This window comes from Siniperca chuatsi, linkage group LG11 (genome assembly GCF_020085105.1).
Source record: "Siniperca chuatsi isolate FFG_IHB_CAS linkage group LG11, ASM2008510v1, whole genome shotgun sequence".
NCBI classification, from domain to species: Eukaryota; Metazoa; Chordata; class Actinopteri; order Centrarchiformes; family Sinipercidae; genus Siniperca; species Siniperca chuatsi.
In genome coordinates, this window is record NC_058052.1 from 14,269,718 (window position 1) to 14,297,464 (window position 27,747).

The window sequence follows — 27,747 nt, forward strand, 5'->3', positions numbered from 1 at the left end:
CGCCACTCGCTATTGGTGGCTCTGACCTGTCGCTGTCAAACCGCGAGGCTAATCCAATTAAGTGTTTAAATGCGAGAAGCTAAGAATAGCACCAATTTCAGTAAAAAGTTTCAGATCTTCAGCGTGGCGCTGGTGGTGAGCAAATGAATGGGGCACCATGTATAGTTAATGTCATTGATGAATTACCTGCCAGAGCGGAGCAGCCTTTACTGAGAGGACGTCAAAGCAGCAATGCGATGATCACAAGGATTATTTTGGATCAGTGGGAGCACTGAAGATAGTACAAAGGATCAGACCGCTGACATAGGTTACATATGGTACCAGGTAATGTTGAGCTATTCTTTATCATCTTCCTCCTTCCTACAGTGTTGTTTGACAGTTGATGTGGGTGTCTTCGTGTTTAGATACATTTGTTCTATTATTCAACTAGAGATTTCAGATGCATATTCACTTTAGGCACTAACCCTAGCTAAACATTCACTGGACTGTACTGAGATTTACCTTTAAGAGTCATACAATGCATAGTATATGCATATTCAGGCCTGTGCCGACAAAAATCATGACATTTGTTGTTTGTTAGAGCCTGCTTATGCTGTAGCTACACAAATTGGACTCTGACCACAGTAGCTTAATGTCCATACTATCATACTTTGTTTTTCATGGTAGGATACATGAACGTGGGAATGTATTGTCACTTTGTACTGTAGTGAGAAAGAAGCCTGTAGGAGACCTAGATCTTGAAGAAGCACGTTGTCCCAAATTCCCAAGAATACAGTACAGCTTCTCCTCTGTCTGTGTCTACATCATGTGGTTGTCTGCTTAATAGATGAGTAAGGTGGTTTGTCTGTAACAGGATAATAAGACTAGTTGTTGACTGGTTCATTAAAATCATGGCATGCTGTGCATTTTAGTCCCAGCATAATGACTAGGAGGATAAAGATGATTTTACGCCCAGTGAGCCAAGGAGAAAAAAATTGGGTATGCAGTGGCAACTGGTGTGTAAAATGGACACAGCATCAGATTATTAGATACTAAAAAGAGTTGGGACAGCAAAAGGCATCCTGCAATTTCATGAGAGATCTTTCTTTATGCTTTATAGTTTATAGTTCCACCTTAATTATGAAGTTTTAAAGGTTGTGATTTAGGGAATGCAGATGTTTGAGAAATTAATGGGAAGGTTCGATGTTAATGTTGAGAGAAAGCAGGAGCGGTCAAAATTGGTCTTGCCAATCAACATCCAAATGTAGACGTGAAAGCCATGTTGTTATATGCACAACACAGAAATCCAGCAACGTGTGACAGTGTGGTGTCGATATAACTACCAACAAATAACCAGGTTTCTATGTTGGTCCCTGCAGCAGTGTATGGCTTCACAACATTACTGCAGTCGCTTTACACCTGTAGACAGACCACTTTGAGGGAGTGCAGCTGCTAAAGTTTTGCTCAAGAGTGGATGGGTGGGAGCACCTGGCAGGGTTCCTACTTTCTTCTTCGATCCTTTCTACATCACAACGACAAATGCATGCAGGGATACAGTAGACTGATTTTATATTTTTCATTAATATATTGATTTAATCACTGATCTAACTTGTGCAGTTTTAGAAAACCTCATGACCTCACAATTTCACAATTTTTGTTTTTTGCCACCCGCTTAATCTTGAATGGCTTTCCTTGTATTCAGTCGACAATCTGGGTGTCACAAGCCGAGGAGCCGAGAATTCAGTTTAAGCGAAGGATTTAATCAGACCTAAAGTAATTGGGTTGGTTTGTATCAGCAGAAGCGTGTTGCTTCGTTCAGTACACTATGTGGTTGGCTGTGAGTAGCCTATTGTATTACTGCTCAGGAACATTTAGAGGAACAGACCGTCATAATAGAAAAACAGATCAAGTGGAATAAAAAGCACAATGGTTGGGTTTCATAGCCTTTACCATGCGTCAGGAACAACCACATTCTGTCTTCTGTAATTGAGAAAATGTAGTTAAATTTATTAACCTGGAAGAAAATAGCATGTTGTCCTTAAAAATGAATGTTGCAGTTATTTATGCCCTTTGAGGCAGCTACTAATGGAAATGTTCATGTTAGTTTTTATAGTAATCTTCTAAAAATTATGGCAATTTCAGGTCAAGTCTAACTGGGTGTTCTAGATAAAATAGTGATCTGCCCAAATTTACAAGAACATACAGTCTTTTAGAAAATTGGGGGAATGTGCTTTGTCAGAATGCATTGATCTGAATGATATAGACATTTTCCTGTGAGATTGGTTCAGTTTTAATGTAAATATCTACCTCAGCTAAAATGTTTAAATATAAATGTAAAAAGAATATAGTCAAAATAATATGTATTATGCATGTTATATAACTGACGCATAGCAAAAACATGACCAATGTTCAATGTAAGAAAGCTTGTCTTTGCATTTCCTATAGCATCCTTTGTCTGTCAGGTCAGGCTTCATTTTTCCCTCCACATTCTCAACTGTATATAGTTGTGGTAATACCTGCACAGTATGTGACAACAAACTAACATGGGATCATGACACAGTTGCTTTGGTGCCAGAAGCAGAGCTCCCTCAGAACTGCCCTCTGGTAAGAAGAAAGCCTATTACAGAATGGGAGGGGCAGAGAGAGCGAGAGGCAGTGAGACTAATGGAGTAAGATAATCTAATCAGAGTCCAGTGCAAAGAACTGTCTTTTTCTGCAAAGTGTCTCAGAACTATTTCTCATAACTGTCTCCGAAGACAAAATAATGTTGACAGGCTGTAACGACAACAGTAAAGATGAAGCAGAAACGTGTAGTGAAGGTGATGAGAGCATAACACGCTTGACACCCAGAAAAGAATAACGGCTCAATATAGAGTTTACATTGTTTTAGCGAGTGGTGAAAGACATGTAAGATGTTCATTAAACTCCTGTAGATGTTTGATTTGTATATAAAGTAAAAGCCAGAAAAGTTTAGTAATATTACCTTTAACAAAGGCTCTAATAGGTGATGTTTTGGGTTTGTACGTGTGTGTGTTTTGTATGTATGTATGTGTACTATGTTACATCCTCAGGTGCTTGCTGGGAATGTGTGCAGGATGAGCAGCACATTTGTTACTTTAGCTGAAGTATTGGAGGCACGAGGGGGACCTCTGCTGGAGGAGGAGGTCTGGTCCCTGCTGCTGGGCACTGCAGAGTCTTTAGAGGATGTCTCCTATATGGGTAAAACATTTTAGATAACCTCCTCTTATTGTAGGTGCACATACAGCTTGTCTTAATGCGAACTTACCATTATGTCACTGCAATGTAAATGTAACATAAACATTTTAATATATCTTGCAGTATTTCTGTTTCATTCAGTAAGACTTTACTGTAGAACTGTATCAGAATCATATATATTATGGACTTCCCACTTTTTTCCAGGTCAGAACAATATGTGTAATATCATAAGCCCCACCTCCTTGCTGCTGTCAGCCACTGGTACCTTAGCATTTAAGAACTGTGGCCTATCAGATGAGGTATCCACCTTCACTGCTCCAGAGATGCTGCAGGGCCGTGCCAGCTCAACCAAACCTGCCATAGAGAGGGTCAGTGCATACATCCTCGTACCTGTTCTAATAGCTCACATGAAAGCTGATGGCAGACTTGTCAAAGACTAAAGAGTATCAGTTCATATTGTTCTTTTTTTATCATTAACTTTAAGCTCTGTGGTGGCTTGGAATGATTGCAAGTGAGTGCTGTTATTTCCTGATGTGTCTCCTTGGAGTGTAAAATCTTAGGCTGTTAGGAGTTGAAGGACGACTGAGGTGTAAGCTCGCCATCTAGTGACTGAGCAAAGGAACCTCTGCCCTGAATTCTGCACTTCAGAGCCCTGATTTATTAACATTTATTTACAAAAGACTCTAAAGTAACCCCTTAAACAAATAATTAGAATGTTTGTACATACAGGAAAGTTATTAAATATGTGTGTGCTTGTCTCACACACACGTTTAAGTAATTTGCCTTGATAAATGTCTTAAATTTGTAATCACAATATGTCCTATTTATATAACCCACAGAGGGATAAGCATTTATGTTAGAGAAATGTGCCTTTAAAAACTTCAGGAAATGTCACCCTTTGCCTTTTTCTTCATAGTTTGATCATTATATCAATTCCTTCACAATTTGTTGGATGAAATTTAATTTATAGTTCTCCTGCTTGACGCAGCAAGATGCTGTGTGTCAACGTAGTCCCGCACTATAAATCCCAAATTCCACACTTTACCGAGAAATGACCACACACATCGTTCATATCATTTCTGTTCGTATGTAACCATAATGATAACGACTGACGCTCAGGTTAGGGTTTTAGTTATGGTGCAAGGGTTGAATATAAATTATTATAGAAAAAACATATCATTGAGCACAAACATTATACGTATGCATGTAAAAGCAAATGGTTTTATTTTATGTTCAGTCTGTCTTGTCGTTAACCAGTTAATTTTGTTGCACAGATGCTGGTGTATTCACTGGGTATGACTCTCTACTGGTCAGTTGATTTTCACCTACCTCAAAATCAGGTGGGAACCCCCGATACAAAGCTGTAATTCTTAATTCAGAACCATCACAGTGTCACACCTCTGTTATTATAATTATTTTCCACTCTCGTTCCTCTCAGCCAGTCCAGTTGAGTGACCATCTAAACAGCCTCCTCCTCAGCATGTGTGAGGACCTGGCCCACCGCAGGGTAAATCTCAACTCCATCCTGGAAGCCTGCGAATCTCAGCATAAAGCCTCCATCCTGCCACCACCCGCCAAAGTCATCAGACAGCTGGTGGAGGAGGTTTTTCATGAATCAGTGAGTCTAGATATCCACCTACAGTGTGTTCCTGTCTGTGAGCATTTCAGCTTCTCTGCAGGACCATTGTGTATGTGTCAGAATTTAAAGGCGTACTGCATAATAAACTGCATTATGATGAAAATAATTGTAAATAGTGGTGGTTTCGTTTCCTCCAGATGGACCATGGCTCTCTTCCAGACAGTAACGTCCCTTTGAGTGGCAGGAGCCAGATGATCAGAGAGAGACTTCATGGTGAGCGTGAATCCTGATAAACTTGAGTTTTATTAAACGTGTTGTACTGTAAATGCAAGTAGCATCCAAAGCATCACATAAGAGAGGAGAAAGCTGACCTGAAATCTTTGATGCTGAATATAAGCTTAACACTGGGAAATACGTGTATTGCAGAGGAGTGTCCTATTCTGCTCTATTGCTTCTATTCATTTTGACATCATAAATCAATTTGACCTCTAAGAAATTGTTGTCTACATATTAACAGAAAGTAGTGGCAGTCATTGCTCTTTTGACTCAAGACAGTGTACAGGTAAACAGGATTAAAATCTTAACCTAAAGCAAGCCCAGGATTAGGCTCCTGCGAGAGCCAATAATCACATACTGAGTGTGGATGCTCCAGCCTCTGGGACTAAAGCCTCTGCTAGCCTCAGTGCCTGCCAAACATCTCAGTGTCTCTGCGGAGCACAGAGATGGACAGGACTCAAACATTGTTGTCATCTTTCATCTCTTACCTGGTTGACAGGAAAGAGAGGGCCATTTTCAGACTTCGGCGAAGGGAGTGCTGAGGGGAGAAGATACTCAACAGATTCTGACTCAAAGTCAGGTACGCATTTGAAACCAAAACTGAAAAGATGATAGAAAGAAGGAAAACTTAACTACTGTCAAAATAATTTGTTTTGTGTCCACGTAACAAAATCCCTCACTCTGGTGTGTGGATGTAATCCTTAATTAAATGCAAAATATTCATCAATAACTTCTCTTTAATGTGTGTTCCATCAGTTAGATGCGTATTTTGACAATGCAAGCTCTCATTTTATGTCTGTTTTCTAGGGAGTTTATCTCAGAGACCTTGGAGACAAAGACCAAGGAGCTCTCCCACAATGCTGTACCAATCTTCTTTAGACAGGTATGTACTATATGCATGCATACGTACACACCATCACCACCAGTACTGTAGTTAGAGGAAGATTCTTCAATTATTAGAGCTATCTGTGTGTGCACGTCAACATAAATAAATCCATCCGCTTCTCCTCTCGCGCTCCTTCATTGTCTGTAGTGACTTTGAGGGGACATGACATTGTCTCAGAGTTTGACTTTTCCAACTTGTCTGCACAGCTATTAAACAATCCGTCCTTCCCAAACCCTCTCTCTCCCCTCAGACTCCCTCGTGGGGTTCGTCACAGGGACAGCAACTGCAGTTGGCTTGGTAGGAGCCCCCACCACGACATCTCTCCCAAGACATCAGGCAGATCTCAAAGTCCTTCCATTACCTTCAGCGAGTCCTCGCTCAGCCTGAGCCAGAGGAAAGCTAAGGTAAGAACAGGGATTTTTTTAATGTTTTTTCAGTGAGATAAATGCAAGGGAAATGTTTTTGTAGAACATAAACTAAAAGTGTATGTTGTGGATCTGTACTACAAGCAAGAGTATTTAGTGCGGGTGAGGGTCAAATTTCATTCTAACATTAGACAGCAGAGCATTTAGAGAGGCACAAAAGCCTGTCGGATGTGTTGCTGCTTCAAGATTTTATATTATAAATGTTTGTTTTGTCAGGTTTTGGGTCCTGAGTTCGTCAGAATGTCAGATGAACAACAAATTGTTCTCGAGCTTCCAGGATCCATTGTGGTAAATTTATCATTTCTGTTCATCTCCTCTGTTTCTATCTGCTTCTAATCAATTTTAATGTAAATTGCTTGTTTTCACAATATGTGAACTTGTCTTTTCGTGCATCCTAAATGTCTGTTTGCATAATTGCATGTACAGTATTTGTATATTTATGTACATGTATGCGAGTGTGTCTGTAGGTTTTTTTTTCATGTCCATGTGTGTCTGTGTGTTTGTGTGTGTCTACCACAGTCCAGAAAGGGACGCTCTTGTTCATCTCAGAGAGAAGTGACTGTAGTGCTGCCTAACGGACAGTACATGGTGGTTCGCTGTGACATTAAGTCCAAAGCAAGAGATGTGTTTGATATGGTGGTGGCTCATGCAAACTTGGTGGAACACTTCTACTTCGGTCTTGCCTTCCTAGATGGTAAGAGGACATATTATATGGGACCTAACCTATCTTGATAGCACTGATTGCACAGCAAACATTCAAAATAGAAATTTATTTCAAAATATTCATAGTCCAACGTGATATTATGCCCTCACAATTGGCAAAAAAATAAATTTACAAAGAGAACAACAAAGTTGTTTATTTCTTTATGCATGTTTTGTTGTTTCAGTCACTTCAGATGTCTGTGGTTAAAGAGGCTTTTCTTTGTCATTCTGCAGATGATGAATATTTCTTTTTGGAGCATGAAACAAAAATCTCCAAAGTTGCACCTGACAGTTGGAAAAAAGGGCACATATCCTCCTTTTTGGTGTTTCTTCGAGTCAAATATTTTGTTGATGATATATCTTTCATTTTGTAAGTATACTACTGGTGTTTTACTTATATGTAGTAAACCCATTTATAGAAATACATAGTTCAGAAAACTGCTTTTACTTTTTTACTTACTTTTTTCCCCCATGTTTCCTAGGCACAGACTGACTCGTCACCAATACTACTTACAGCTGCGTAAGGATATCTTGGAGGACAGACTTTACTGTAATGAGGAGACAGGCTTGTTTCTGGTTGCTCTTGCTCTGCAGGCTGAGTTTGGAGATTACATGCCAGAGGTACCGAGGACAAAAAGAAAAATGTTCTTGTCTTGTCTTTAAATACCAGCATCATCTTTCAGTGTGTGTCACGGCAGCACATTTTGTTGTTTTTTGTGTCTTTTTAGTTGTATGGTAAGAATTACTACCAGCCAGAGCATTATGTGTCCAAGAGGATGCTGGAGAAGCTGGCCCTGCCCAATGTCAAGGAAGAGTTGCCAAGACTACATGCAAGTCACGCTCAGATGCTCCCTGAAGAGGCCGAAACAGAGTACCTAAAGGTATCCAGACTATCAGTGCATCCACTCACACACAAAAACACAGATTCCATTATCCAGTAGCTCACTTAGTTCTTTGGCTATTCCTTTACTTTTCTCTTGTTATGATACTTCTACTGTTGCACTTCCTGTAAGTCTAAATGGGTGATAAAATAAATGGCTACAACTTAAAATGTAATGCACACACGCCGTCTAAAAAACTATGTACCCCTCAGATTGCCCAGCAGTTACCGGAGTATGGGGTTATGTTTCACCGTGTGGGGAGAGAGAAAAGACCAGTGGTGGGAGAGCTGGTTTTGGGAGTCTGTGCCAAAGGAATCATCGTGTACGAGATGAAGAACCACCTCCGGACTGTCACCAGACGCTTTCTCTGGAGGGAAACTGACTCCATATCCACTGGGGTAAAAATAAGTGGCATCTCAGTCAGATTTTGCTAAATAAGATATTAGTGCAGCTCATTTTGTTATGAAGCTCAAAGTAAATGTATGATGACTTGTGCCTGTCTTTCAGCGGCGTAAACTGATTATAGAGTGTGGCGGGCCCAGCGGGAAGAAGCACTGTTTTGTAACAGAGAGCTCAAAAATAGCACAGTACCTCTTGAACCTCTGCTCAGCACAGCACAAGTTTCATAGCGAGATGACGTCACGACAACTTAACCACACCATGATTCCAGGTGGGAAAATTTTAGTGATTACATATTAAAAGAAGGCAGCTCACAAAGGTCATAGCCAAGAATGACAAATAATATAATAACACCTGATTCCTCTCTGTTTCTCCAGATGAAAACATGGATAAGTACATGTCTGTCTACCAGGGTCGTAACTTGAGCCTAAAGCAGATGTCCTGCTCAGAGGGCATGTTGAACCATGTAGGTTTGACACCTGGTCAACCAGACTCCATCTCCAAGTCCTGTGACGACCTGACTGCCAAGCTGGAGGCGCGGCTGCGCCAGCAGAGAGAGATGAAGAGGGAGATGAGCAGCGAGCTGAACAAGGAGCTCCCTGATACAGGAGACCTCAGGGACATGAAAGAGCGACAGTGTTGGAGGTAGCCCTTGATGATAATAACAATCATATTCTTTGTACAGAAACCTATTATCTGTGAACATTAAGAAAACAGTTGTGTAATACTGTGCACATTTGTTGCAGCACTCCAGAGCCGATTCCCAGAATGATGTCCAGTGTCTCACTACAGAAACAGGACTCTGAAGCCTCTTCCTCCGTACGAGGTCAATATGTGTAGTTTTTGTGAACACATACAGAGGGGTGACATTTAAAGGAAAAATCAATATTAAGCATCTTTAGTAAGGTGTTGGGCCAACATGAGCCTCTTGAACAGCTTTAATCCTCATTTTTCCAAAAGATATTCCCTCATTTGGAGTTTTGATGGTTGTGGTAGAGAGCACTGTCTTACATATTGCTCAAAACTCTTCCAGAGGTGTTTAAATGGGTGGAGATCTTGACTGTGAAGGCCATAACATGTGATTTACATTTTAATACTCGTTAAACCATTCGGTGGCCCCTCATGATGCCCTGTATGGAAGTATCTGCACTTGTTTTGTTTCTCTTCCCATTTATTGAGGCTTTTTCTTTGATTTGTCACTCGTCTGTATGTTGAAATTTGGGAGGCATGGTGGCTCAGTCGTTAACACTGTCATGTCACAACAAGAATGTGTGTTTTGCTTATTCCACAGTCCAAAGACATGCAGATTATGTGATGTGAAAATTCTAAATTACCCATAGGTGTGAATGTGTTTGTCCGTTTATGTGAGCTAACCCTTTGCTAGACTTTTGACCTGCCCCTGTGACCCTGAACACGATAACCAGGTATAGAAAATATATAAATTAATTTACAGTTACCCATTTACCATGTGTAAAACATGTGCTTTGCAGTTGATACACCAACCAGGACCCCACCAGAGAGAGAGATAGTCTGTGTGAACCTGAAGAAAGATCCCAAACTGGGCTTTGGTGAGTTCATTAATGTGGACTTAGTCCAACGTATCTGATTCTTTAACAGGAGGCTTTTGTCTTCACTTCCTCTCTGGTCCTGTTTCAGGCTTTGTGATTGTGGGCGAGGACAATACAGGTAAACTTGACCTTGGGATCTTCATTGCTTCCATTGTGCCTGATGGGCCTGCAGACAAAGATGGACGAATCAAACCCGGTACGAAGCACCAACAATGGGAACTGGATACATAGACACTGGCTCACATCTTGACATACAACGTAACATTGCTAGAGACAGAGACAAAATTGGGCAACACATGATAACCTGTAACAAGGATTTTAAAAATGATTTGTTGATTTTTCCAGGTGGGCGTCTCATCTCCTTAAATAAGACTAGTCTGGAAGGAGTGACGTTCAGTGACGCTGCTGCCATCTTACAGAGCAGCCCTGAAGAGGTGGAGCTCATTGTGTCCCAGCCTAAACGTAAGATCTGCTCAATGCTTTCTCCTCTGAGAGGTCCATACAGTCATGCAAATATTCATAAATCATTGTCAAACCATTACTATGTATAGTAGTGACACTTAATACAACCTGTATGTGTACTGAGGTACTTTATCCCACATGGTTGTTTTCCTATCAGAGTCTCTAAAGGACAGTAAGAGTTCCTTGAGTCAAAGTACTCTGGGTTTGGCGTTGGAGAGGGGCTTTGGGTCACAGACCACTCTGAGTGGCACAGACTACCGCCCTGCCGTGGAGGAACTGGAGGATGCCATCACTCTGTCCAACATGGCAACCCCAAAACAGAACAGGAGGCTTCACATTCCTGTCGTGCGAATACATGATGCCCAGGTTAGAGCCAGCGCTCAGCTAACATTGGTTAGAGATAAGTGACTTTGTTTCCATGGAAGCAAAGTTGTCAACATGAGGTCAAAGCTGATAAAAGACTTCAACCAGTTCTAATTGTTAAATGGATTAAGCGCTCTGATTAATGTGATAAAACTCATTCACCTGCATGAGAAATGTCCTCATTTATGCTTTTCTCAATCTAAAAGTTTTTTTCTGTTTACCTTTTTCTTGCTCTTTACCAGAATGCTTGTTCCAGGTCCCCCTCTATTTTAAGTTTGAAAAGTGGGGAGCGGTTTATAGTGGAGCTGAAGAAAAGCAGTGGTAGTCTTGGCATCAGTGTTGCTGTGAGTTTCCAATTTTTTATACAGCATTTACCTTATACATTCCAGTTTATTAGGTACATCTAGGTGAAACTAATGCAGTCTAATACAACAGTCCTGCAATAAATCCTGCCTTCAATGTGCGTTGAGTTGCACTGTAAATGAACTGTATTGCATTAAACATAGAGGTGTTTCTGTTGTTTACCCTCATTGATTTAAATCTAGTTTTTTTGAGGCCTGTGACATTGACTAATCACTTCTTTGTAATCTTATTTTGCTAAAAGGGAGGAATAAACACCAACGTGCGATATGGCGGCATCTACATCAAGAGTCTGGTGCCTGGAGGTGCTACAGAACAGGATGGGCGCATTCAGATCGGTAATCTTTTTATTTGTCATCTCAATATGTGATCGGGTGGCTGCCAAAAACCTGAAAGGCTATGTAAAGGTTTGATTGGTGCTGGATGTTCACTCAACTTCTAAGTAGGAAAACAGTAGCAAAAGCCATTGTCATTTATTTGCAATTTCTCATCTGTGAGTTTTTTCAACTTTGAACATTAATTAATATTAAATAACTGAATGTGAATTGAAGAATGGTGCCCAGACCCTCTAAGATGAAAGGTCTAAAACCTGTAAAGGAGTAGAGAAGCTGTTCTTGGGGCAGTTTATGATAATGTTGCCATTGTTTTTTAATTTGTCAGTTATTTGTATATGGGTGTGTCACTGGAGCCATTGTGCTGTGTCTGTGTCTGCTTAGTTCATGCATCAGTGAGCAGAGACAACTTCTAGATTTGTTGACAAGCCCATCAACCACACACACACACACACACACACACACACACATACCGTTTATGTATTGATGTTGCTAATGATGATGAGATTTGTGTTTGTGCATATGACAGGTGACAGACTACTGGAGGTTGATGGGTCCAACCTGAGGGGTGTGACTCACCATCAAGCTGTCGAGTGCTTGAAGAGGACAGGGGAGGTATACACACACACATGCACACAAACACATGCAATCATGCACATGCAGTAAAACACAAGTACACACAAACATACTTTCTCTTATATCTCTGATATGATTGCTTTAATATCAGTACAAAATGACTGTCCTCCCCAGAAAACAGTTTTAAACAACAGATTATGTTCAGTATCAAAACATATTTCCTATCCTCAGTCAATGACAATCCTCCCCTAACCTTATCGAAGTAGTTTTAGTTACCTAAACTTTGCTATATCATAAAACTTAACTGAGCCATAAAGGGATGAAAGATCAGACAACCCTCATATGAGTTGTTTTGGAATACACTATTTTATCATTTAGTTGCAAGGACTTGTTGGACCCTTCAACCTTATCTACAGCAATCTAAAGAAGCAATTAACTCCTTCTAAGCTGATACTGTATATTATTTTCTGTGCCTACTATGGTGGTGCATGTTGAAGTACAAACTATTGAACATAAAGGGGGTGTGTGTGCATCTATTCCCCATAGGTGGTGAGCCTGCTGTTGGAAAGGGAGCCCACAGTGATATTGGAGCCTAGACCTGACTCACCCTGCCCCCCCTTGGCCCACAGTCCATCATACACACAGCCCCCCAGGACTGAAGTCTCCATGGAAACGACCTTGAGTGGTCGCGCCAAGGACTACAGCTTTGTGACTGATGGTGAGAGGGGAGAGGAAGGGGCATATACGCTCACAAAAAAAACAAGAAAAGATAGACAGTGTCAGGCGCACACACACACACACACATACACACACTTGCACACATGGCCCAGAGGTTACTGTGAGTCATCTGACAGCTACATTGTGGTTGCTGTCAGAGTTATCCAGAGCTGACGCTGCCTCAGTCCCCCGAGACTGCATGCATTAAAACCTTGAAGCTGCCTGTTCATCTTAGTTAAAGAGACAGTTACTCATCTCTACAAAGCATTCCTTTCTTTACTGGAAATGGTACAAAGAAATGTGAAGAGAAAAACAAGAGCGTGTCAGATTTTGTCATTGGAGATATTCCTGCAAAAATAAATACTTCTCATATGAAGATATGTGTGTTTGAAGGATTGATAAACATTTTTTTGATCACAATGTACCAAATCGCAGTTTAAAGATTACACAACACACATTAATGCTCCCCTAAAGATTCCCCTCCATCTCTTCTCTTTTCTAGAAAACACGCATGAAGTGGTACTGAAGAAGAGTTTGTCTGGACTTGGCTTCAGCTTTAACATCTCACAGCTGCACTCGGGGCCAGACCGTGGCAGTGTGGTTCGCATCAAACGTCTATTCCCAGGTCAACCAGCGCTAGAGAGTGGCCAGCTGCGAGAGGGAGACATCATTCTGTCTGTCAACAAAGAGCCTGTTAAGGATCTTTCCTATCAGGTAGGGTGTGGGGTTTTTACAATGATTATTTATCCATATTATTACCAGTCAGTTAACAAACAGTGAATCTCCACATTCATAAATGGTTTTGTTGTGGTTGTAGTTTTGTTTGATCTTTTTTCCAACATTGAAATAGAGACAAAAAAAAAGTGGGTGCACAATGTGGTCAAACATTTAACAAGAATAGACTGGTTTACAAGGTGCTAACTAAACCCTAAAAAGTGTTCAAAAGTGGCAGCACAGTAGGGAATTTCTGTGGACAAATAATTGCAAATGGCCTGGTGAGTCTTTCTTAAGATCTCGGCCACGTCATTGGTTCACTAATCCTTAAATCTCATACTACCGAAAATAGCAAGCTGGTTGTGTCATAGCGTCATTTAATCTTTTGTGTACTGCCAAGGAGTTACAATGGCATTCACACAGGAGCATTTAAACATGTTACAACTGAATAGATTTGCACACCAACGCACACTGTTTTTTTGGTGTTGTTTCAGAGGGTTTTGTTCCTGCTACGTGGAGCTCCATCTGAAGTTCATCTGTTGATCTGCCGACCAGGTCCTGGAGTACTATATGATGTAGATGACAACACACTGGTGAGTTCACACGCACACAAGTGTACACACATATATGTACATACTGAAAAAAACACCTAAGTTAGACCCAGTTATCCAGACAGGCCGTCTTACCACCTGTCTGACTCTGCAGAGTCCTGCACTCTTCCGTGAGGTTCGATCACGGTCTCTGGACATCCGACTAGGAGAGGACTACAGCCAGCTCCTTAAGTTTCAACATGATTTTAAAATACGTGCCCAGACCCAGGCTCCCACCCAGGAGGAAGGTCTGACCAACACAGCAGAGAAAAGCCCAGAACCTCCTGCACCTCCAGCACTCCCGGAGACCCAGGAGAGTCTGAACGGTGACGTGCAGGCCAACCAGACTCCCCCATCTCCTCCTCGCTTACCCCCGTCGCCCACCTCACCTACATCACCTCCTTCACCAGTCTCACCAGCCTCACCTGCCTCCCCAGCATCACCTACTTCACCTGCCTCTGGTTCTCCTGCTCCACCAGAGTCACAGCCATTCGCCGGGGAACCAGAGGAACAACAGGAAGTAGAAGCAAAGGAGAAGAACAAGGACGGGGAAGAGGAGGTTGCAACAACAACAGGCTCAACTGTGATGCTTATGGATGTCTGTCCTAAGACTGCTTCGAACTATGTATATGCCAGGTAATGTATCAGATGTAGACACACATGAAAACTATTATATTACACAATAATAAAAATGTTTGTATCAATAATTCTCTCTTGTAGCCTGGCATGCCAAATTAAAAAGTTTGTACTTACATGTTTCACAGAAAATAGAGCCCGCAAATATTGTAGCTATTTCTGCAACAATGGATTTGACTTGAGAACTGCTTTAAGAACAAAACAGTCTCAAACTACTCAGCAGGATTATCCAAGTCTCCCATGTCCAGGCGTATATTTAGTACTGCATTAGTACCACAGTAATAATGCATGTTCTTTTGCCAGAATATTGGCATAATTAACAGTTTTGGCAAAATCGTGCCCACCTACGACCTATTCATTGACCAAGAGTCCTGCTCAGTCAAAACTGTACTGGCTGTCCTCAACATCAGAGCAGCTATGGAGTGAGCTGTGTTTAGAGTTTGTAGTGTACCATCAAAATTTTAGCCATTTTATTATATCATATATATTTTATTAGTATTATTATTATTATTATTATTATTATTATTATTATCAAATGATGCATTTATACATTTATATGTAATAATCATATTTCCTTATTCTATCTTTAATCATTGAATTATTAATTGCATTTTAAAATGTCCTATCTTATCTAAATCATATTTGTATCCTGATTTAATATTTACAGTTTCCCTTTCATGGTTTCTTTAATTTAAAGACATAAGCAGTGTGTCACCTAAAAAAAAAAAAAAAACGTCCAACCCACAAAGCAGCTCTGATTGGCTGTTTCATGTTGGTGCGAGTAATGTGTTGGGTCAATCAGACTTCTGTTCTTTCATTTGGACATCATTTAATATAGATGAATGGGATAGAAGCTTTGAAAGTACTATTTTATGTACCCTATATACAGCATGCACTGTTTGTTTATCTGCAGTGGAGTCAGAGAGGAGGCAGATGGAAGTGTGACCTACTGCGTGATGGGAAATGGACTCACTATCATGGCAGATGAAGAGTACTTGACCATAAGCTCCACACTAGAGCCTCCTCACAGCCTTCCCTCCAGTCTGGCCACTCACACTCCAACAACCAACCTCACAGCCCTCCGCTCTCAAACCTCCAACAGCTCCTCTAGTTTCAGCGCTCAGAAGCCAAGCCTCGGCCCTCAAATCCCCACTACCACCACCTCGCCCCTCAGCCTCTTGTCTGACACCCCGACCACTTGCTCCCTAGCCCACCTATCTCAGCCACTCACAACACAGCCACCGAAGGTCAAGCACCACCCGATCCAGCAGGGGTTTATTCCAAGTCACTGCAGAGCCATCTCCAAGATCAGTAGGCCTATGGTGCCTCCACCCCAGCCTCCTGCTCCACCACTGACCCCCATCACAGCCCAGGTCACCCCCTCTGTGCCTCCCTGTGCCAGTCCACCTACCCCGACGGTGCTACCCACAGTGCAGCCCCCTCTTGCCCACACACAGCTGAGGGAAGAGCCAGAGAAGAAAGAAAGGGAATACAAGGATGATTATGATGAAGAGGATTATGAGGAGGAGGAAGAGAGTCGTAGAAAGGCAAGTTTATGATGTTTTGTGTTGTTGGCTCACTTTACATTTTTCTACCCCAGTAGATTTATCTACCAGCAAAAAACTTTTAAAAACATTTCTATGACGTTTGGTGAATAGATTGGCTTTGTTTTGCAGGTTCAAAAAATCTATATAAAGCATTTACCAGGACATTTTCAATCTGTTTTTTACATGTAACATTGTGATGCCACTGTGTAACCAACATAAAGAAACAAGAGCACTTACAAGGATTTCAGCTAATTCTGTATAATGTTTCCAAATTTCTCTCAGCATAAATCCAATTTACCAAACCCTACACTGTTACTCATATGCTTTATGTATCACTTGTATGCTACATTTAATGCTAAATAAAAAGCTATGTACGCTACAATATAACATATATTAAAACTTTTACTTTATATAAAAGATGTTTCACCATTGCTGTACCATAGTTAGTAATCTTATGGAGCCGCAATAACAGATGCATTAGCCTACCTTATCATCATGCAGCTACTTTTCCAAAACACTGCTGTTTCCATACCTCTCGCTTCCTCTGCATAGCTGATTTACAGCAAATATTATGGTTATTATGGTTAGTTGATGAGAAATCTGTGATTAGAGGTAAAGGAACTGTCCACAGGTTTCACCAAAGACAACAACAAAGTTCAAGAAAGTTTCAGCTTAAACATGAAAGTTATGTCTTTACTGTTACATTTATTTGAAGAATTCCTGTAGCTGTCAAATAGATAAATTGTCATTGTTTCTTGGCTGTCAGGGATTGGTTAAAGAGTTTGAGCTGACAGTGATTCTGACCAAGTCCAGGAGTGGAAGCTTTGGGTTCACCATCACTCGAAGCAAGCTAGACAACTGCTACTACATACAGGAAATACTGGACAACCCAGCCAAGGCAGATGGACGACTCAGGGCAGGAGACAGGCTCATCACAGTATGCACAAACACACACATGCACACACATCTGTACATGTCTGCTCATTTAAAAACATCATTTTGTTGTGAGCTGTTTGTGTAGAGTATGTGATGGTCAAGTTGACTGTGAGCAATTTCTTTGTCATTTGTTTCCAGGTAAATGGGCATGATGTTACCAGTGTGGCAGATGATGTTGCCATGACGATTCTCAGGTCATCTCCAAGAAGACTGAGTATGACCCTGGGGAGGGCAGTTACCAACCTGGTGGCCGCGCCTTCCTGTGACAGCCTGCCTGATATAGTTCTCTACAAGACACCTTCAGGACAACTGGGTGGGGCCCTGTACATATTTTCACACATTTTGAAGACACAGCACATTACCAGTATTATTTGATTATATCTACTATATGTGTGTTCTCCTCTCCAGGTATAAAGCTGACAGGAGGCATTGGCAGCAAATGGCAGGGCATCTACTGTCTGGAGGTGGTGCCAGGCTCCCCAGCCAGCGAGGAGGGCAGTGTCCAACCCAATGACAAGATCCTCTATATCTGTGGCAGGTGCACCCTGGGAATGACCCTGGAGGATGCAGTCAAAGCCTGTGAGATTGCCCCTCGTAAAGTTAAACTTAAAATCATCAGGTATGTGCCCTCAGAGGCTAGAGAGATAGACAGTGAAATAGGTGTTTTTTATGTTTCTTTGAATGACTCTACTGTTTGTGTCTGTCACAGAGAAGACCAGCCAGTGAACCCCAAGGCTAAGTGGAACGGTAAGGGCTTCTTAAGGATTTATGGGATGGTTTCACCTGCTTGAGTTAATCCAAAGACACATACGTTTGGTTCTTATATGCACTGATGGATTGCCTAGAAACGAGATATGTTTGTGCTCAAGTGAACAATGATAATTTAAGTTCAATCATTACCAGAAAGCGTTCTGAGTTCTGGGAAGGCAAGTAATTACTGTACATTTTTTGTGATTTAGCACCTGTCATACAAAAATGTTCCTTGTACAATCTATGGTAGTGCATCTCTAAACAAGTTAATCTTTTTTTGTAGGTCTCTTTGACTGGAAAAAGGACAGGAAGTTCTTTACTCGTTTTGAAGAGCCTGTCTCACCAGAGAAAGACTCTCCTACCGAAGATGGCGAGTTTTTTGTTTCTCTCCCTCATTTATTCCTCTGTGTCTATCTCCTCCGAACTCTTGCATGTTTTCTATCAGCAGCATAACTGGTTCCCTTTCACCCTTTTGCTTGTTGCTCCTTTGTCTGCGAGAGAAGCCGGAGCTCTGTGCTGAAAGATTGTTCTCTTTGTAGCTGCGTGTGTGTGTGTGTGTGTGTGTGTGTGTGTGTGTGTGTGTGTGTGTGTGTGTGTGTGTGATCTGAATGCTGACAGACAGATCCTGGGCTCTCACAGCAGGATTAATAATTAGCAAGCCTCAGCCCTCCACTGGTGTATTGGACTGCAGGGCTGTAGCCATCATACACACACACACACAGACAGACAGTGCTATACAGCCAGTGGTCTACAGGGCAGGTAGCTCAGTTGCCTGGTGATGGTGCATGCAGCGGTAAGGGACAGTGGAGAGGGTCAGTCTGAAAAGACCAGCCTTGTTCACCTGTCGTAGTAGAGACGTACCCATCAACACTTCTCTTTCAAAATGGACGAAGAGGTGGGAGGTTGGTGTGTGTGGTTTTTTTTTCTCTGTGTCTGTTGCGGAAATTCCATTGGCTGAAAATGGTCGCATGGATGGAAATTGCTACAGAAGGGAAGTTCCGTTGGCTTGATTTATCGAACACATAATTTTGGATGCAATATCTGGAGATGTTTTGTCTGCATTGGCTGCTGATTCAATGATAACTCTTCTTGTTTTTTCAGTTGAAGCTGTGTGTAGGACTGCTGGAAATTTCCGATGTCTCTCTCTCACCCAAGAACACGATGTAAGTTTCTGAACATATTTATCTTTGTCCAAAAGCTCATTCTTTCTGGTGTACCCAGTTATTTTTGTCACCTCTTGCCATCTCTATTTATTTATTTTTTTTAACTACACATCTTTTGAAGTGTCTGTTGAAACACACACTGTAACATGAGTCTACTGTGTGTCAGTCTGCGAATGCATTCTCTGCTGGGGGGTGTCTGTCAGGCTTTCTTTACACCTGATTCATTAACAACGTAATGACGTTTTTCTGCAGAACATAAGGTGCTTCTGTAAATACACTGGAATAATACTGACAGTAACTGACACTCATTCTTCCCCTACCACTGATTCCTTCAGATTCTTGTTTTCTTTCTCCTTGTGTCCCGTTAGAGTTGCATCATGCAAGTGGAGTTCACAAAACCAGAAGGAGGAGGCCTTGGCTTTGCTTTGGTTGGGGGGACCAATGGCAGCATGCTCAGAGTAAAGGAAATCTGCTCTGGTGGAGTAGCTGAGCAGGACGGTCGGCTGAGAGTGGGAGATATTCTATTAGAGGTAACAACCATCATGCATCTACGTCTGTTTTATTACCCTCGTAGTGGGAAAAACCCTGATCCTCACTGTGAATATTCTAGGTGAACGGTGTGATTGTGTCCGGGCTGAGCTACAGTAAGGTGGTGGATATCCTGCGTAAAGCTGAGGGCAGTGTACAGCTCACCATCTGCAGAGACATCCTGCCCCTGACCTACTCCGAGTCACCTACACCGCCCAACATGTCAGCTCAGACTGAAGCTATTTTAGCCGAGCAGCCGGCTCCTGTGTCCAGCCCTGATACCTGTTCCTCACCTGACGTCATGCTGAATAAGCCAGTTGAGCGCCCCCCTGGTACGATCTCTGACAACTTTCTTTCCTTTTATCATGAAGTTTTAGAAGGATAATAAATAAAAAGCTGTAGACTTGAGACTCAAGTCAGATTTAAGCCACAAAAATTAGGACTTGAGACTTGACTCGGACTTCACTGATGTGCTACTTATCTTACTTGAGACTTCACTGCCTAAAAACTTGACTTAAGAATTTAAATTTTTGATGTGGTAAAATCACAAAACATTAAAAAAAAAGAAAAAGAAGACAGCGCCAGGCAGGAATTGCAAAGCTATATACTCATACTTAATTTTTAGGACTATACACTGAAACACAGATGCTGTGTCTTTTAAATGGACAGCATTCAAACTATTGTAAAATTTATATTTTGGCTTTCAATTTGCTTTTGACTTTACTTGGACTCACCTCAGAGGACTTAAAACAGCCCTAACTGAATATATTGTGTCCTACTATCATTGTTTCAGAGGCAACTTCAGACCCTGTGGTCACTGAAGCTGATGTGTTCCTCACCTCACCACCTCCTCCACCACGCCAACTGACTGTTGTAACAGATGAAACCTCAATTAAACAGGTAACATGCACACTAACAAGCATACATACACAAGTACATGAACTATAGGTTCATAATTATGATGTAAACTTTTGTTTAAATTAAATCATACCCCTCCTTACCTCTACTACTAACATCTTGCTCCTCCTGTGTGGTGCCTGCTCTGTCATCTTGTCCGTGGAACAGGAGAGCTGTAACAGCACCCCTTCTCATCAAGCTTGCTGCCCATCCCTCAATGTCACTGACATGTTGCATGGAGCTTCTGACAGGTAGTAACTTCCCAAACTACTTTCCTCTGGTATTGTCTACTTATTTCCTCTCCTCTCTGCCCTTCTCCTCCTCCTGCTTCTTCTTTTGTTTTGGTCTTCTGGAGTTCCACTCTTTACCACAAGGGAGCAGCAGAGAGCAATAAATAAAACACCACCTTGGGAAACATACTGTTGCTTATGGGCTGTGAACCCCAATGAGACAAAAAATAGTGTAACAGTTAGGAAGTGTATAGTCTGTAGCCTCAAAACAAAAGATATGGCAGAAGTATAAAAACATTTTAGCTTCTTGTCTATACTGTATTTTAGGTGGAAAAGTCGCAGGGAAAGGAAGCTCAGCCTTGCATGATTTCATCCCCTCCTACCGGAGTGTAAAAATGGTCTGGTCTCACCCCTGCCCCCTGACTCCCCCAGGAAACAGATTGTGACCAAACTTTTGGACCAGTCCTGCAAAGACATCCGGAAAACCCAGTCAGACGGCTGGAGCAGCGAAGAAGATGATGATGATGTATTTGACGCCACCGGTCGGGAAATGACCTCACGCCAAACAGGTGTCTATTCCTCTACTGTTGTGAGTGAAAATTGTACCTATGCTGAGCAAAACCCTTGTCCTCCTCTTTTCCTCTTTTGTTTCCTCAGGCCCACCCATTGTATCAGAGGAGGAACTGGCCAGTTTAGCTCTCATTAGCCCGGCTAAGACCAGCCAGTATTCAGGCTCCAGGGTCAAAGCTCTCATCCAGATTCTGCAGCATCAACTGGACCAGCAGGAACTGGTCAAAGAGTTCATGGTGTGTATGTGTCACAATGTACACATTTGCCAGTCGGTGTAATTCATAGTTGTAGAATTGCCTTAACAAAGGGTAAAATTACACATTGACCCGTTAATGTGCCATTTAACCTTGTCCCATATTGATCCTGACATACAAAGGAGGTTAATATTATTATTATTGCACACACACACACACAGATACTCTGTCATTATTAAAAAATTGCAGTTTTAGACTATTTTTATGGACAAATATACTGTGATCCAGCTGCAGTGATTACATTTTCTTTTTGTTATTGTGCTCATGTTGTGCATTTCAGGCTCTGGAGCATCTGAAGCCCTCTGACAACTGTCTGGTGGGAAAAGCCCCTGAGAACAGAGATAAGAACCGTTACAGAGACATCCTACCCTGTAAGTCTGAAAGACGACTTCTTTTAACTTTTACTTTCTCCATTTGTTCAAACCTCTGCGCTTCATTTTATGTTCCCCTATTGGAGTTTTTTATTGGTGAGCTAAAGCTTGTAAAAGCTGGATACTCACAGACTTGGCATTTATAAGAGAGCCTGTTTGTTAGCATTTTTCTTAGCCGTTCAGTTTAAGCTGACTGTTACTGAAGGGAGTGGAGATATTTGTTTACAACACTTAACTAATGTCTGCGCAACAAATCCTTTTCTACATTAGTATCAATATTTCACTGGTGCCGCACTTATAATTTTCTTGGAGTCAGCCAAGTATGTGATGATGAAGAAGATGTTATTTGTTACCAACCATGAAATTATCTGGGATTTATATTTTTAATAAATCAAGCAGCATCTGGAGAAAATAATATTACAAACTGCATTATTAATATGAATTTCAGGGGGTAAATACAGAGAGACAGGATGAAAGGAAAAAGTGTGTGTCTGTGTGTGTGTGCTTAAATTGTGGTAAAAAAAAAGTTAATCTCTCAGACATTTAGCACTAGGGACGTTCTTAATGTAAACCAAGCTGGAAAACACACACACACACACATATGCACAGACACACATACAGGAGTGTTTACTTCTCCAGAGTGTGTTACAATGAAAAGGGTCAGAGTTGCAGCTCAACCACTGCCCCAAATGCCTTGTTGCTTGCAGCCTGTTACAACTGCTGTTTGTGCAAAAGGTCCAAAAAAAAGGGCATGTTATTTACTGATCCCATCCATTGCTTGTAGCCTTTAACTATTTTATTTGGAATGCCTGATTTCCAATCTGTGGCTTTTTTGACCTCACAAGCAGGAGGTGGGGAACTAACCCAGAAAACATTCCTAACTGCCTTCAGTCTATCACCCCTCTCATCATCAACAAACTTCTTCACAGCGCTGGTTTGTTGAGCCCGACTCCAGACCTCAGAGCTGTTTACTTGGCTTTATTTACTGTACACTTAGATTGCGTGCTTTTGGCAAAACAACAAGATAAGCAGTGTCTGTTGCTTATGATGAAGAAATGAATGGATTTATCAAACATTGAGAAAACAGGGAATATCTGTAATTCTGTATGTGGGAGGATGCTGCTGGAGGTGTAATTTGTGTATTTCAATTATGAATTCATGCAGTTTAGGGTGTTTTTTTCCTCTGTCTCTTTAGATGACGAAACCCGTGTTGCCGTTGGAGACAACCAGGACTACATCAACGCCAGCTACATCCGCTTGCAAGTTGGCGATGAAAAGTTCTTCTACATCTCCTGCCAGGGCCCTCTGCCGTCCACAGTGCCGGCTTTCTGGCAGATGATCTGGGAAAACAAATCTGATGTCATTGCCATGATGACCCAGGAAGTAGAACGGGGAAGGACAAAATGTCACAAGTACTGGCCAGAGAAGCTAGGCATTCCTCTGGACACCAGCAGGTACCAGCTACACCTGGAGAACCAACAGTACCTGGAGTATTTCCACATCAAGGTCATCCGCATGGTGGAGACAGAGGTGAGAGAATACCTGCCTGCCTGTCTAATGTCGTTAATATTATGGTTTACTCTAAACTTCGAAATTCTGCTTGAAGGGGAACAATTCTAAAACTTTCAACTTAAATTGTTATTCCAGACCGGTGAGACCCATTTTGTCCGTCACCTGAAGTTCACACACTGGCCTGACCACGGCGTGCCGCACAGCTCCGAGCAGCTGGTTCGCTTCATCCGCTACCTGAGGGCGGTGCACCACAAGGGACCAGCCACTGTGCACTGCAGCGCCGGCATCGGACGGACAGGAGTTCTCATCTGCACTGACATTCTCCTCAGCCTCATTGAGAACGATTTGCCTGTGAGTGGAAGCCATTTTGTTAGGTCAACTAATAAGTTTACCATACCATTTTGTATTTTTAGCCATGCTAGTGGTATGGCTCTAGGGACGGCAATGTCGCCCTCTCCACCACTTTGGTCCAGACTGAAATATTTCAATAATTATTAGATGGATTGCCATGAAATTTTGTACAGACATTCATGGTCCCCAGAGGATGGATCCTACTGACATTGGTGATCCCCTGACTTCCTCTAGCGCCACCTGCAGGTTGACATTTTTTCAGTGAAATGTCTCGACATGTATTGGATGGATTGTTTATAAGCAAATGTTATCAGGTGGTGAACATGGTAAACATTATATTTATATATATATATAACATCAGCAGATTGGCATTGTTATTGTTAGCATGCTGACATTAGCATTTAGCTCAAATCACCACTGTGCTTGCAGAGTCTGCTAGCATGGCTGTAGACTCTTAGTCTTGTTAATTTATTATTGATATTAGATATAAATTATAGACTTGTTCACACACATGCTGTAGTTGTGCCTAACAACCTTCTGTCTCTGTCTTCAGATTAATGTGAGCGACATTGTAAAAGAGATGAGGCTTCAGCGGCATGGGATGATTCAAACCAAGGTCAGTGCCAACATAAGAGTTAAAGTTCAAAGTTCAAGCTTTAAAATAAGACAGTTCCCAAAAGCTAGACATGCCCTTTGTGTCTCTCGTTTCAGGAACAGTATCTCTTCTGCTACAAAGTTTGGTTGGAGGTTTTACAGGGCATTTTACAGCTTCACGGCAACCAATGGCAACCGGAAAGTCCCAGAGACCACAAAGTAGTTTGAATTTTTCCACCTCCAGTTCACCTACCTGTAAAGCACAGACTGTGTTTGAGCAACCATGTGCAGTCTATCACAGTATAGACTGGTGAAACAGTTTTCTTTGGCTGTATTTAGTTTAGTTAGCTATAATATGAAACCTGTACTTCTTCTCTGTTTTGATACTTTGCGTTGAGGCCCGTTGTAGTGACAATGACTTCAACTCAAATTTTTTTGTTCTTGTATGTGCTCTCGGTGCTGTGATTATGTCAGTTTAATTTAGATCACTGAGGTTGTTTTGCCTTTTCAGGCTTAGTGATTTGCCTTCTGCCTTTAGCATCTTTTTTAAATTTTGTCTCACTATTTGAATGTATCTCATTTATTTTTCTCTGTGTCCTTTAATTTTGAAATGGCATTCATTTTTAAGTCATATTGCATGGAATTTAAAATCTGGTAATATTCACATCTATTATCTGACAGATAAACGTGCACAAGTGTACTGTAAGATTATCATACCAAAGGGAGTATCTGTTTGTGACCTTGATGAGTAGCATTTGATTAAGCATTGTGTTATTTCATTAAGTGCATTTGTACCCTGGAGAAAAGGGCATTAGCAAAAGAACACTATTGATTTTACAGTTCATCATCTAAAGAAATGAAAAGAATCAAGTGCCTTGGAATGATTTACACCGCTTGCTCCACATTGACCCTGAGCCACTCACAAGTGGTCGGGGATAAAGAGCAAGAAACTGATTTGAGAGCACCTGGCGGTGGTTAGATTGAATGTGCAGCTTTCAGTCTGTTTGTGGTCTGAGGAGGATGTTTGGTTGATCCAAACCAGAGGAGGATTGCATCTCACCTTTTAGTTTGTTAAATTGTAACTTAGAAACAATGTGAAGTTTGCACACCGCCTGTCAATCTTTTTTTGTTTGTGGGCCCATTTTATACAAAACACTATCACAATGAAAGTCTTACTACACATAATCACAACTTGCACATCCTAATACAGATAAAGAATGATTTAACATAACAAATGTTTGGATAAATTAATACATTTTCAATTCACTCTTTTACGAGGCGTTAATGCTAAATATTCAGATTATTTTGTAAAATGTACAAGACCAATTTAAATGTCACTTAAATAATTAGTTTAGACTTTTAGGTGTAATTTGTTATGTGACACCATCCTTTATCTGTATTCCATAGCTATTTTAATACAAACTCAGCCAAAAATGCAAAAAATATTATGAGGTTTACAAACTTTCCGTTTTGCCACTTTAGATGTATACTGTATGATGTACAAAGCAACAGAGCTGCATCTCAAAGTCACAGATCAAAGAGGATTTATAGCTGCTGGTTTGAACCTCAACCTTTGGATGTAACTGCTTGTAAGCTTTGTTCTTTTAGCTGCTATCACACACAAACACACACACACACCAGCTCTCGTATTGCATGCAGACTCTTAGAGTGCAGAAGTCTGAGCCTGGAGTTTGACTGAATGACTTGAACATGATCAAAATGTGGAATGTAACAAAGCAATACTCTCCATGAGGAGGGGAGAGCAGAATGTCAACCTCTTATCCGATAACATCTTTCAAACTGTTTGGAGCATGTCGGTAAGACATATGCAGTATTGTACCTTTGCCATGTGGATGGCTTTGCAGAGCCATCAGCCTCTGTAAAGTGTATGCAAGATCTTTTCAGTCAGTGCTGGTCGGTTGGTTTCGAGCAAAAGGTAACACTTTGTTATGTGCAAGTTCATATTCTCCTTGAGATCCTGTTGATATGGTTTTTTTCCCTCAGATCTTGGAAAATGATTATTCTTGAAAGAACAAACAAAAGCACATTTTGCATTCATCTGTGAAAATGCATCTTGTACAGTCAAGCAAGTGCTTATGCAATAGCATTGTGGAATAGTGGAATGAAATAACCCTTAATTGCACAACTGCTTATTTATGCTAAATTAATATCTTGTCACTGTACAAGCCACTATGTAACCAATAGCTGAGAACAATGTAATACCTCTCTCTTTAATTAAAATCTATTCTGAAACTTGTTTGCATGTTATACAACACCCCCTGAGTCTGAACACAACATAACTCAACTTGAACAACGGAACAAGAGCAGCCGGCTGGGTTTTCCCTAACGGCACACACAGAACAGAAAGGCGGAGGCGGCCCTAAATCTAATTCCACTGAGCCCCCTCTCCACTTTTACTGCAGGGTATACTCCCTCTCGGGTTTTACTGCAGGGTAAATAAGCTGGTCTCACAGGGGTCTTTGTGACAGCATGGAAACCCCTGGAAATACACTGCACGCTCCGCACACATATAAACCTGATGCTTGGGGAAGCCACGGAGCAGATTTACTCCCTCACCTTCTCTGTACTCTCGTTCTCTTGCTGTCTACTCCTGCTGCCCTTGGGCACTATCTCTACAACCACCCCCACCCCCACCCCACCCCCCTGCACACACACACACACACACACACACACACAAACCCCCAGTCACCTACCCTCCTCCCTCTTTCTCCTTGCTCCCCAACTCAGATCTTGTTATTGTTGTAAGTTATGGCAGGAACGACAGCAGCTCTGTTATTCAAGGCCCATTCGCATTTACGGTTGTACCATTTTATTAAACAGTTGTCCTTTGAATTTCAAACCACAAGACAAGGGAAGAATTACTGACTGGCTCACTGACTCAAAGGTGATATTGAAAAGTAGCAAGGGTGAATACTGAAAATCTGTTGAGCCCCAAAGTCAGCTGATAACGTCAGCATTAGAGGAATATGAGCATTAGGCTGGAATATCGTCTGTACAGTATGTGTGCAGGGGCTGAGAGTATAGCAATCAGGAGGATGCAGAGACATGGGAACAAAGTTGGTGGTAAAGTCATTAACAGAGTCAGAGTGTGATTTAAAGGCCTGAGGAACGTGTCGAAATGAGCTCATGTGCTCTCAGTAAATCCTCCTGCTCTCTGCTGGGCTCACAGAGTAACACAGACACACACCTGTTTTCTTTTTCTCTGTGTAATGATTAAAAATAGCACACAAATTATGAGCTGCCGCAAACTCCCTACACACACACACACACACACACACACACACACCCCAGTGTTGGTCCCATCCTCCTTCGCTGCTTCCCTATCCCCTCCTGTCAATTTTCACCTTGAATTGAACAGGCAA

The 27,747-nt window shown here is 41.6% G+C and overlaps 1 protein-coding gene across 6 annotated transcripts; it reads left to right on the forward strand.

The window, feature by feature from the left end:
- Window positions 1–181: 181 nt before the first annotated feature.
- ptpn20 (protein tyrosine phosphatase non-receptor type 20) lies at window positions 182–26,621 on the forward strand. Of its 6 annotated transcripts, XM_044213102.1 has the most exons (47): window positions 182–324; window positions 3,051–3,198; window positions 3,400–3,563; window positions 4,470–4,535; window positions 4,634–4,813; window positions 4,972–5,047; window positions 5,550–5,630; window positions 5,858–5,933; window positions 6,187–6,340; window positions 6,578–6,649; window positions 6,881–7,055; window positions 7,298–7,433; window positions 7,546–7,684; window positions 7,792–7,944; window positions 8,157–8,342; window positions 8,452–8,614; window positions 8,721–8,988; window positions 9,090–9,169; window positions 9,834–9,911; window positions 10,000–10,107; window positions 10,257–10,373; window positions 10,531–10,739; window positions 10,979–11,080; window positions 11,341–11,434; window positions 11,958–12,043; window positions 12,551–12,722; window positions 13,224–13,435; window positions 13,930–14,028; window positions 14,141–14,661; window positions 15,575–16,208; window positions 16,975–17,145; window positions 17,283–17,457; window positions 17,553–17,763; window positions 17,854–17,891; window positions 18,178–18,264; window positions 18,996–19,057; window positions 19,426–19,587; window positions 19,668–19,917; window positions 20,379–20,485; window positions 20,651–20,733; window positions 21,145–21,281; window positions 21,370–21,518; window positions 21,817–21,907; window positions 23,103–23,437; window positions 23,555–23,770; window positions 24,324–24,386; window positions 24,482–26,621. In XM_044213102.1, the coding sequence occupies exons 2-47, from the start codon at window positions 3,075–3,077 to the stop codon at window positions 24,590–24,592; spliced, it is 7,173 nt and encodes a 2,390-aa protein (XP_044069037.1). In that variant the 5' UTR covers window positions 182–324; window positions 3,051–3,074; the 3' UTR covers window positions 24,593–26,621. The 6 variants fall into 6 exon arrangements, 5 of the variants coding, with proteins under 5 accessions (XP_044069037.1, XP_044069038.1, XP_044069039.1 ...); XR_006379764.1 differs by lacking the exons at window positions 20,651–20,733; window positions 21,817–21,907; window positions 23,103–23,437; ... (1 more) ...; window positions 24,324–24,386; window positions 24,482–26,621 and having other exon boundaries at window positions 199–324; window positions 21,370–21,509; XM_044213103.1 differs by lacking the exons at window positions 21,370–21,518; window positions 21,817–21,907; window positions 23,103–23,437; ... (1 more) ...; window positions 24,324–24,386; window positions 24,482–26,621 and having other exon boundaries at window positions 199–324; window positions 21,040–21,163.
- The last annotated feature ends 1,126 nt before the right edge of the window (window positions 26,622–27,747 follow it).

Bases quoted from the DNA above. Each gene is read 5' to 3' on its own strand.
- ptpn20 (XM_044213102.1), top strand. From the start codon at position 3,075: ATGAGCAGCACATTTGTTACTTTAGCTGAAGTATTGGAGGCACGAGGG. The intron at 11,081-11,340 runs GTGAGTTTCCAA...TTTTGCTAAAAG, and splicing joins GTCTTGGCATCAGTGTTGCT to GGAGGAATAAACACCAACGT. The intron at 18,265-18,995 runs GCGAGTTTTTTG...TTGTTTTTTCAG, and splicing joins AGACTCTCCTACCGAAGATG to TTGAAGCTGTGTGTAGGACT.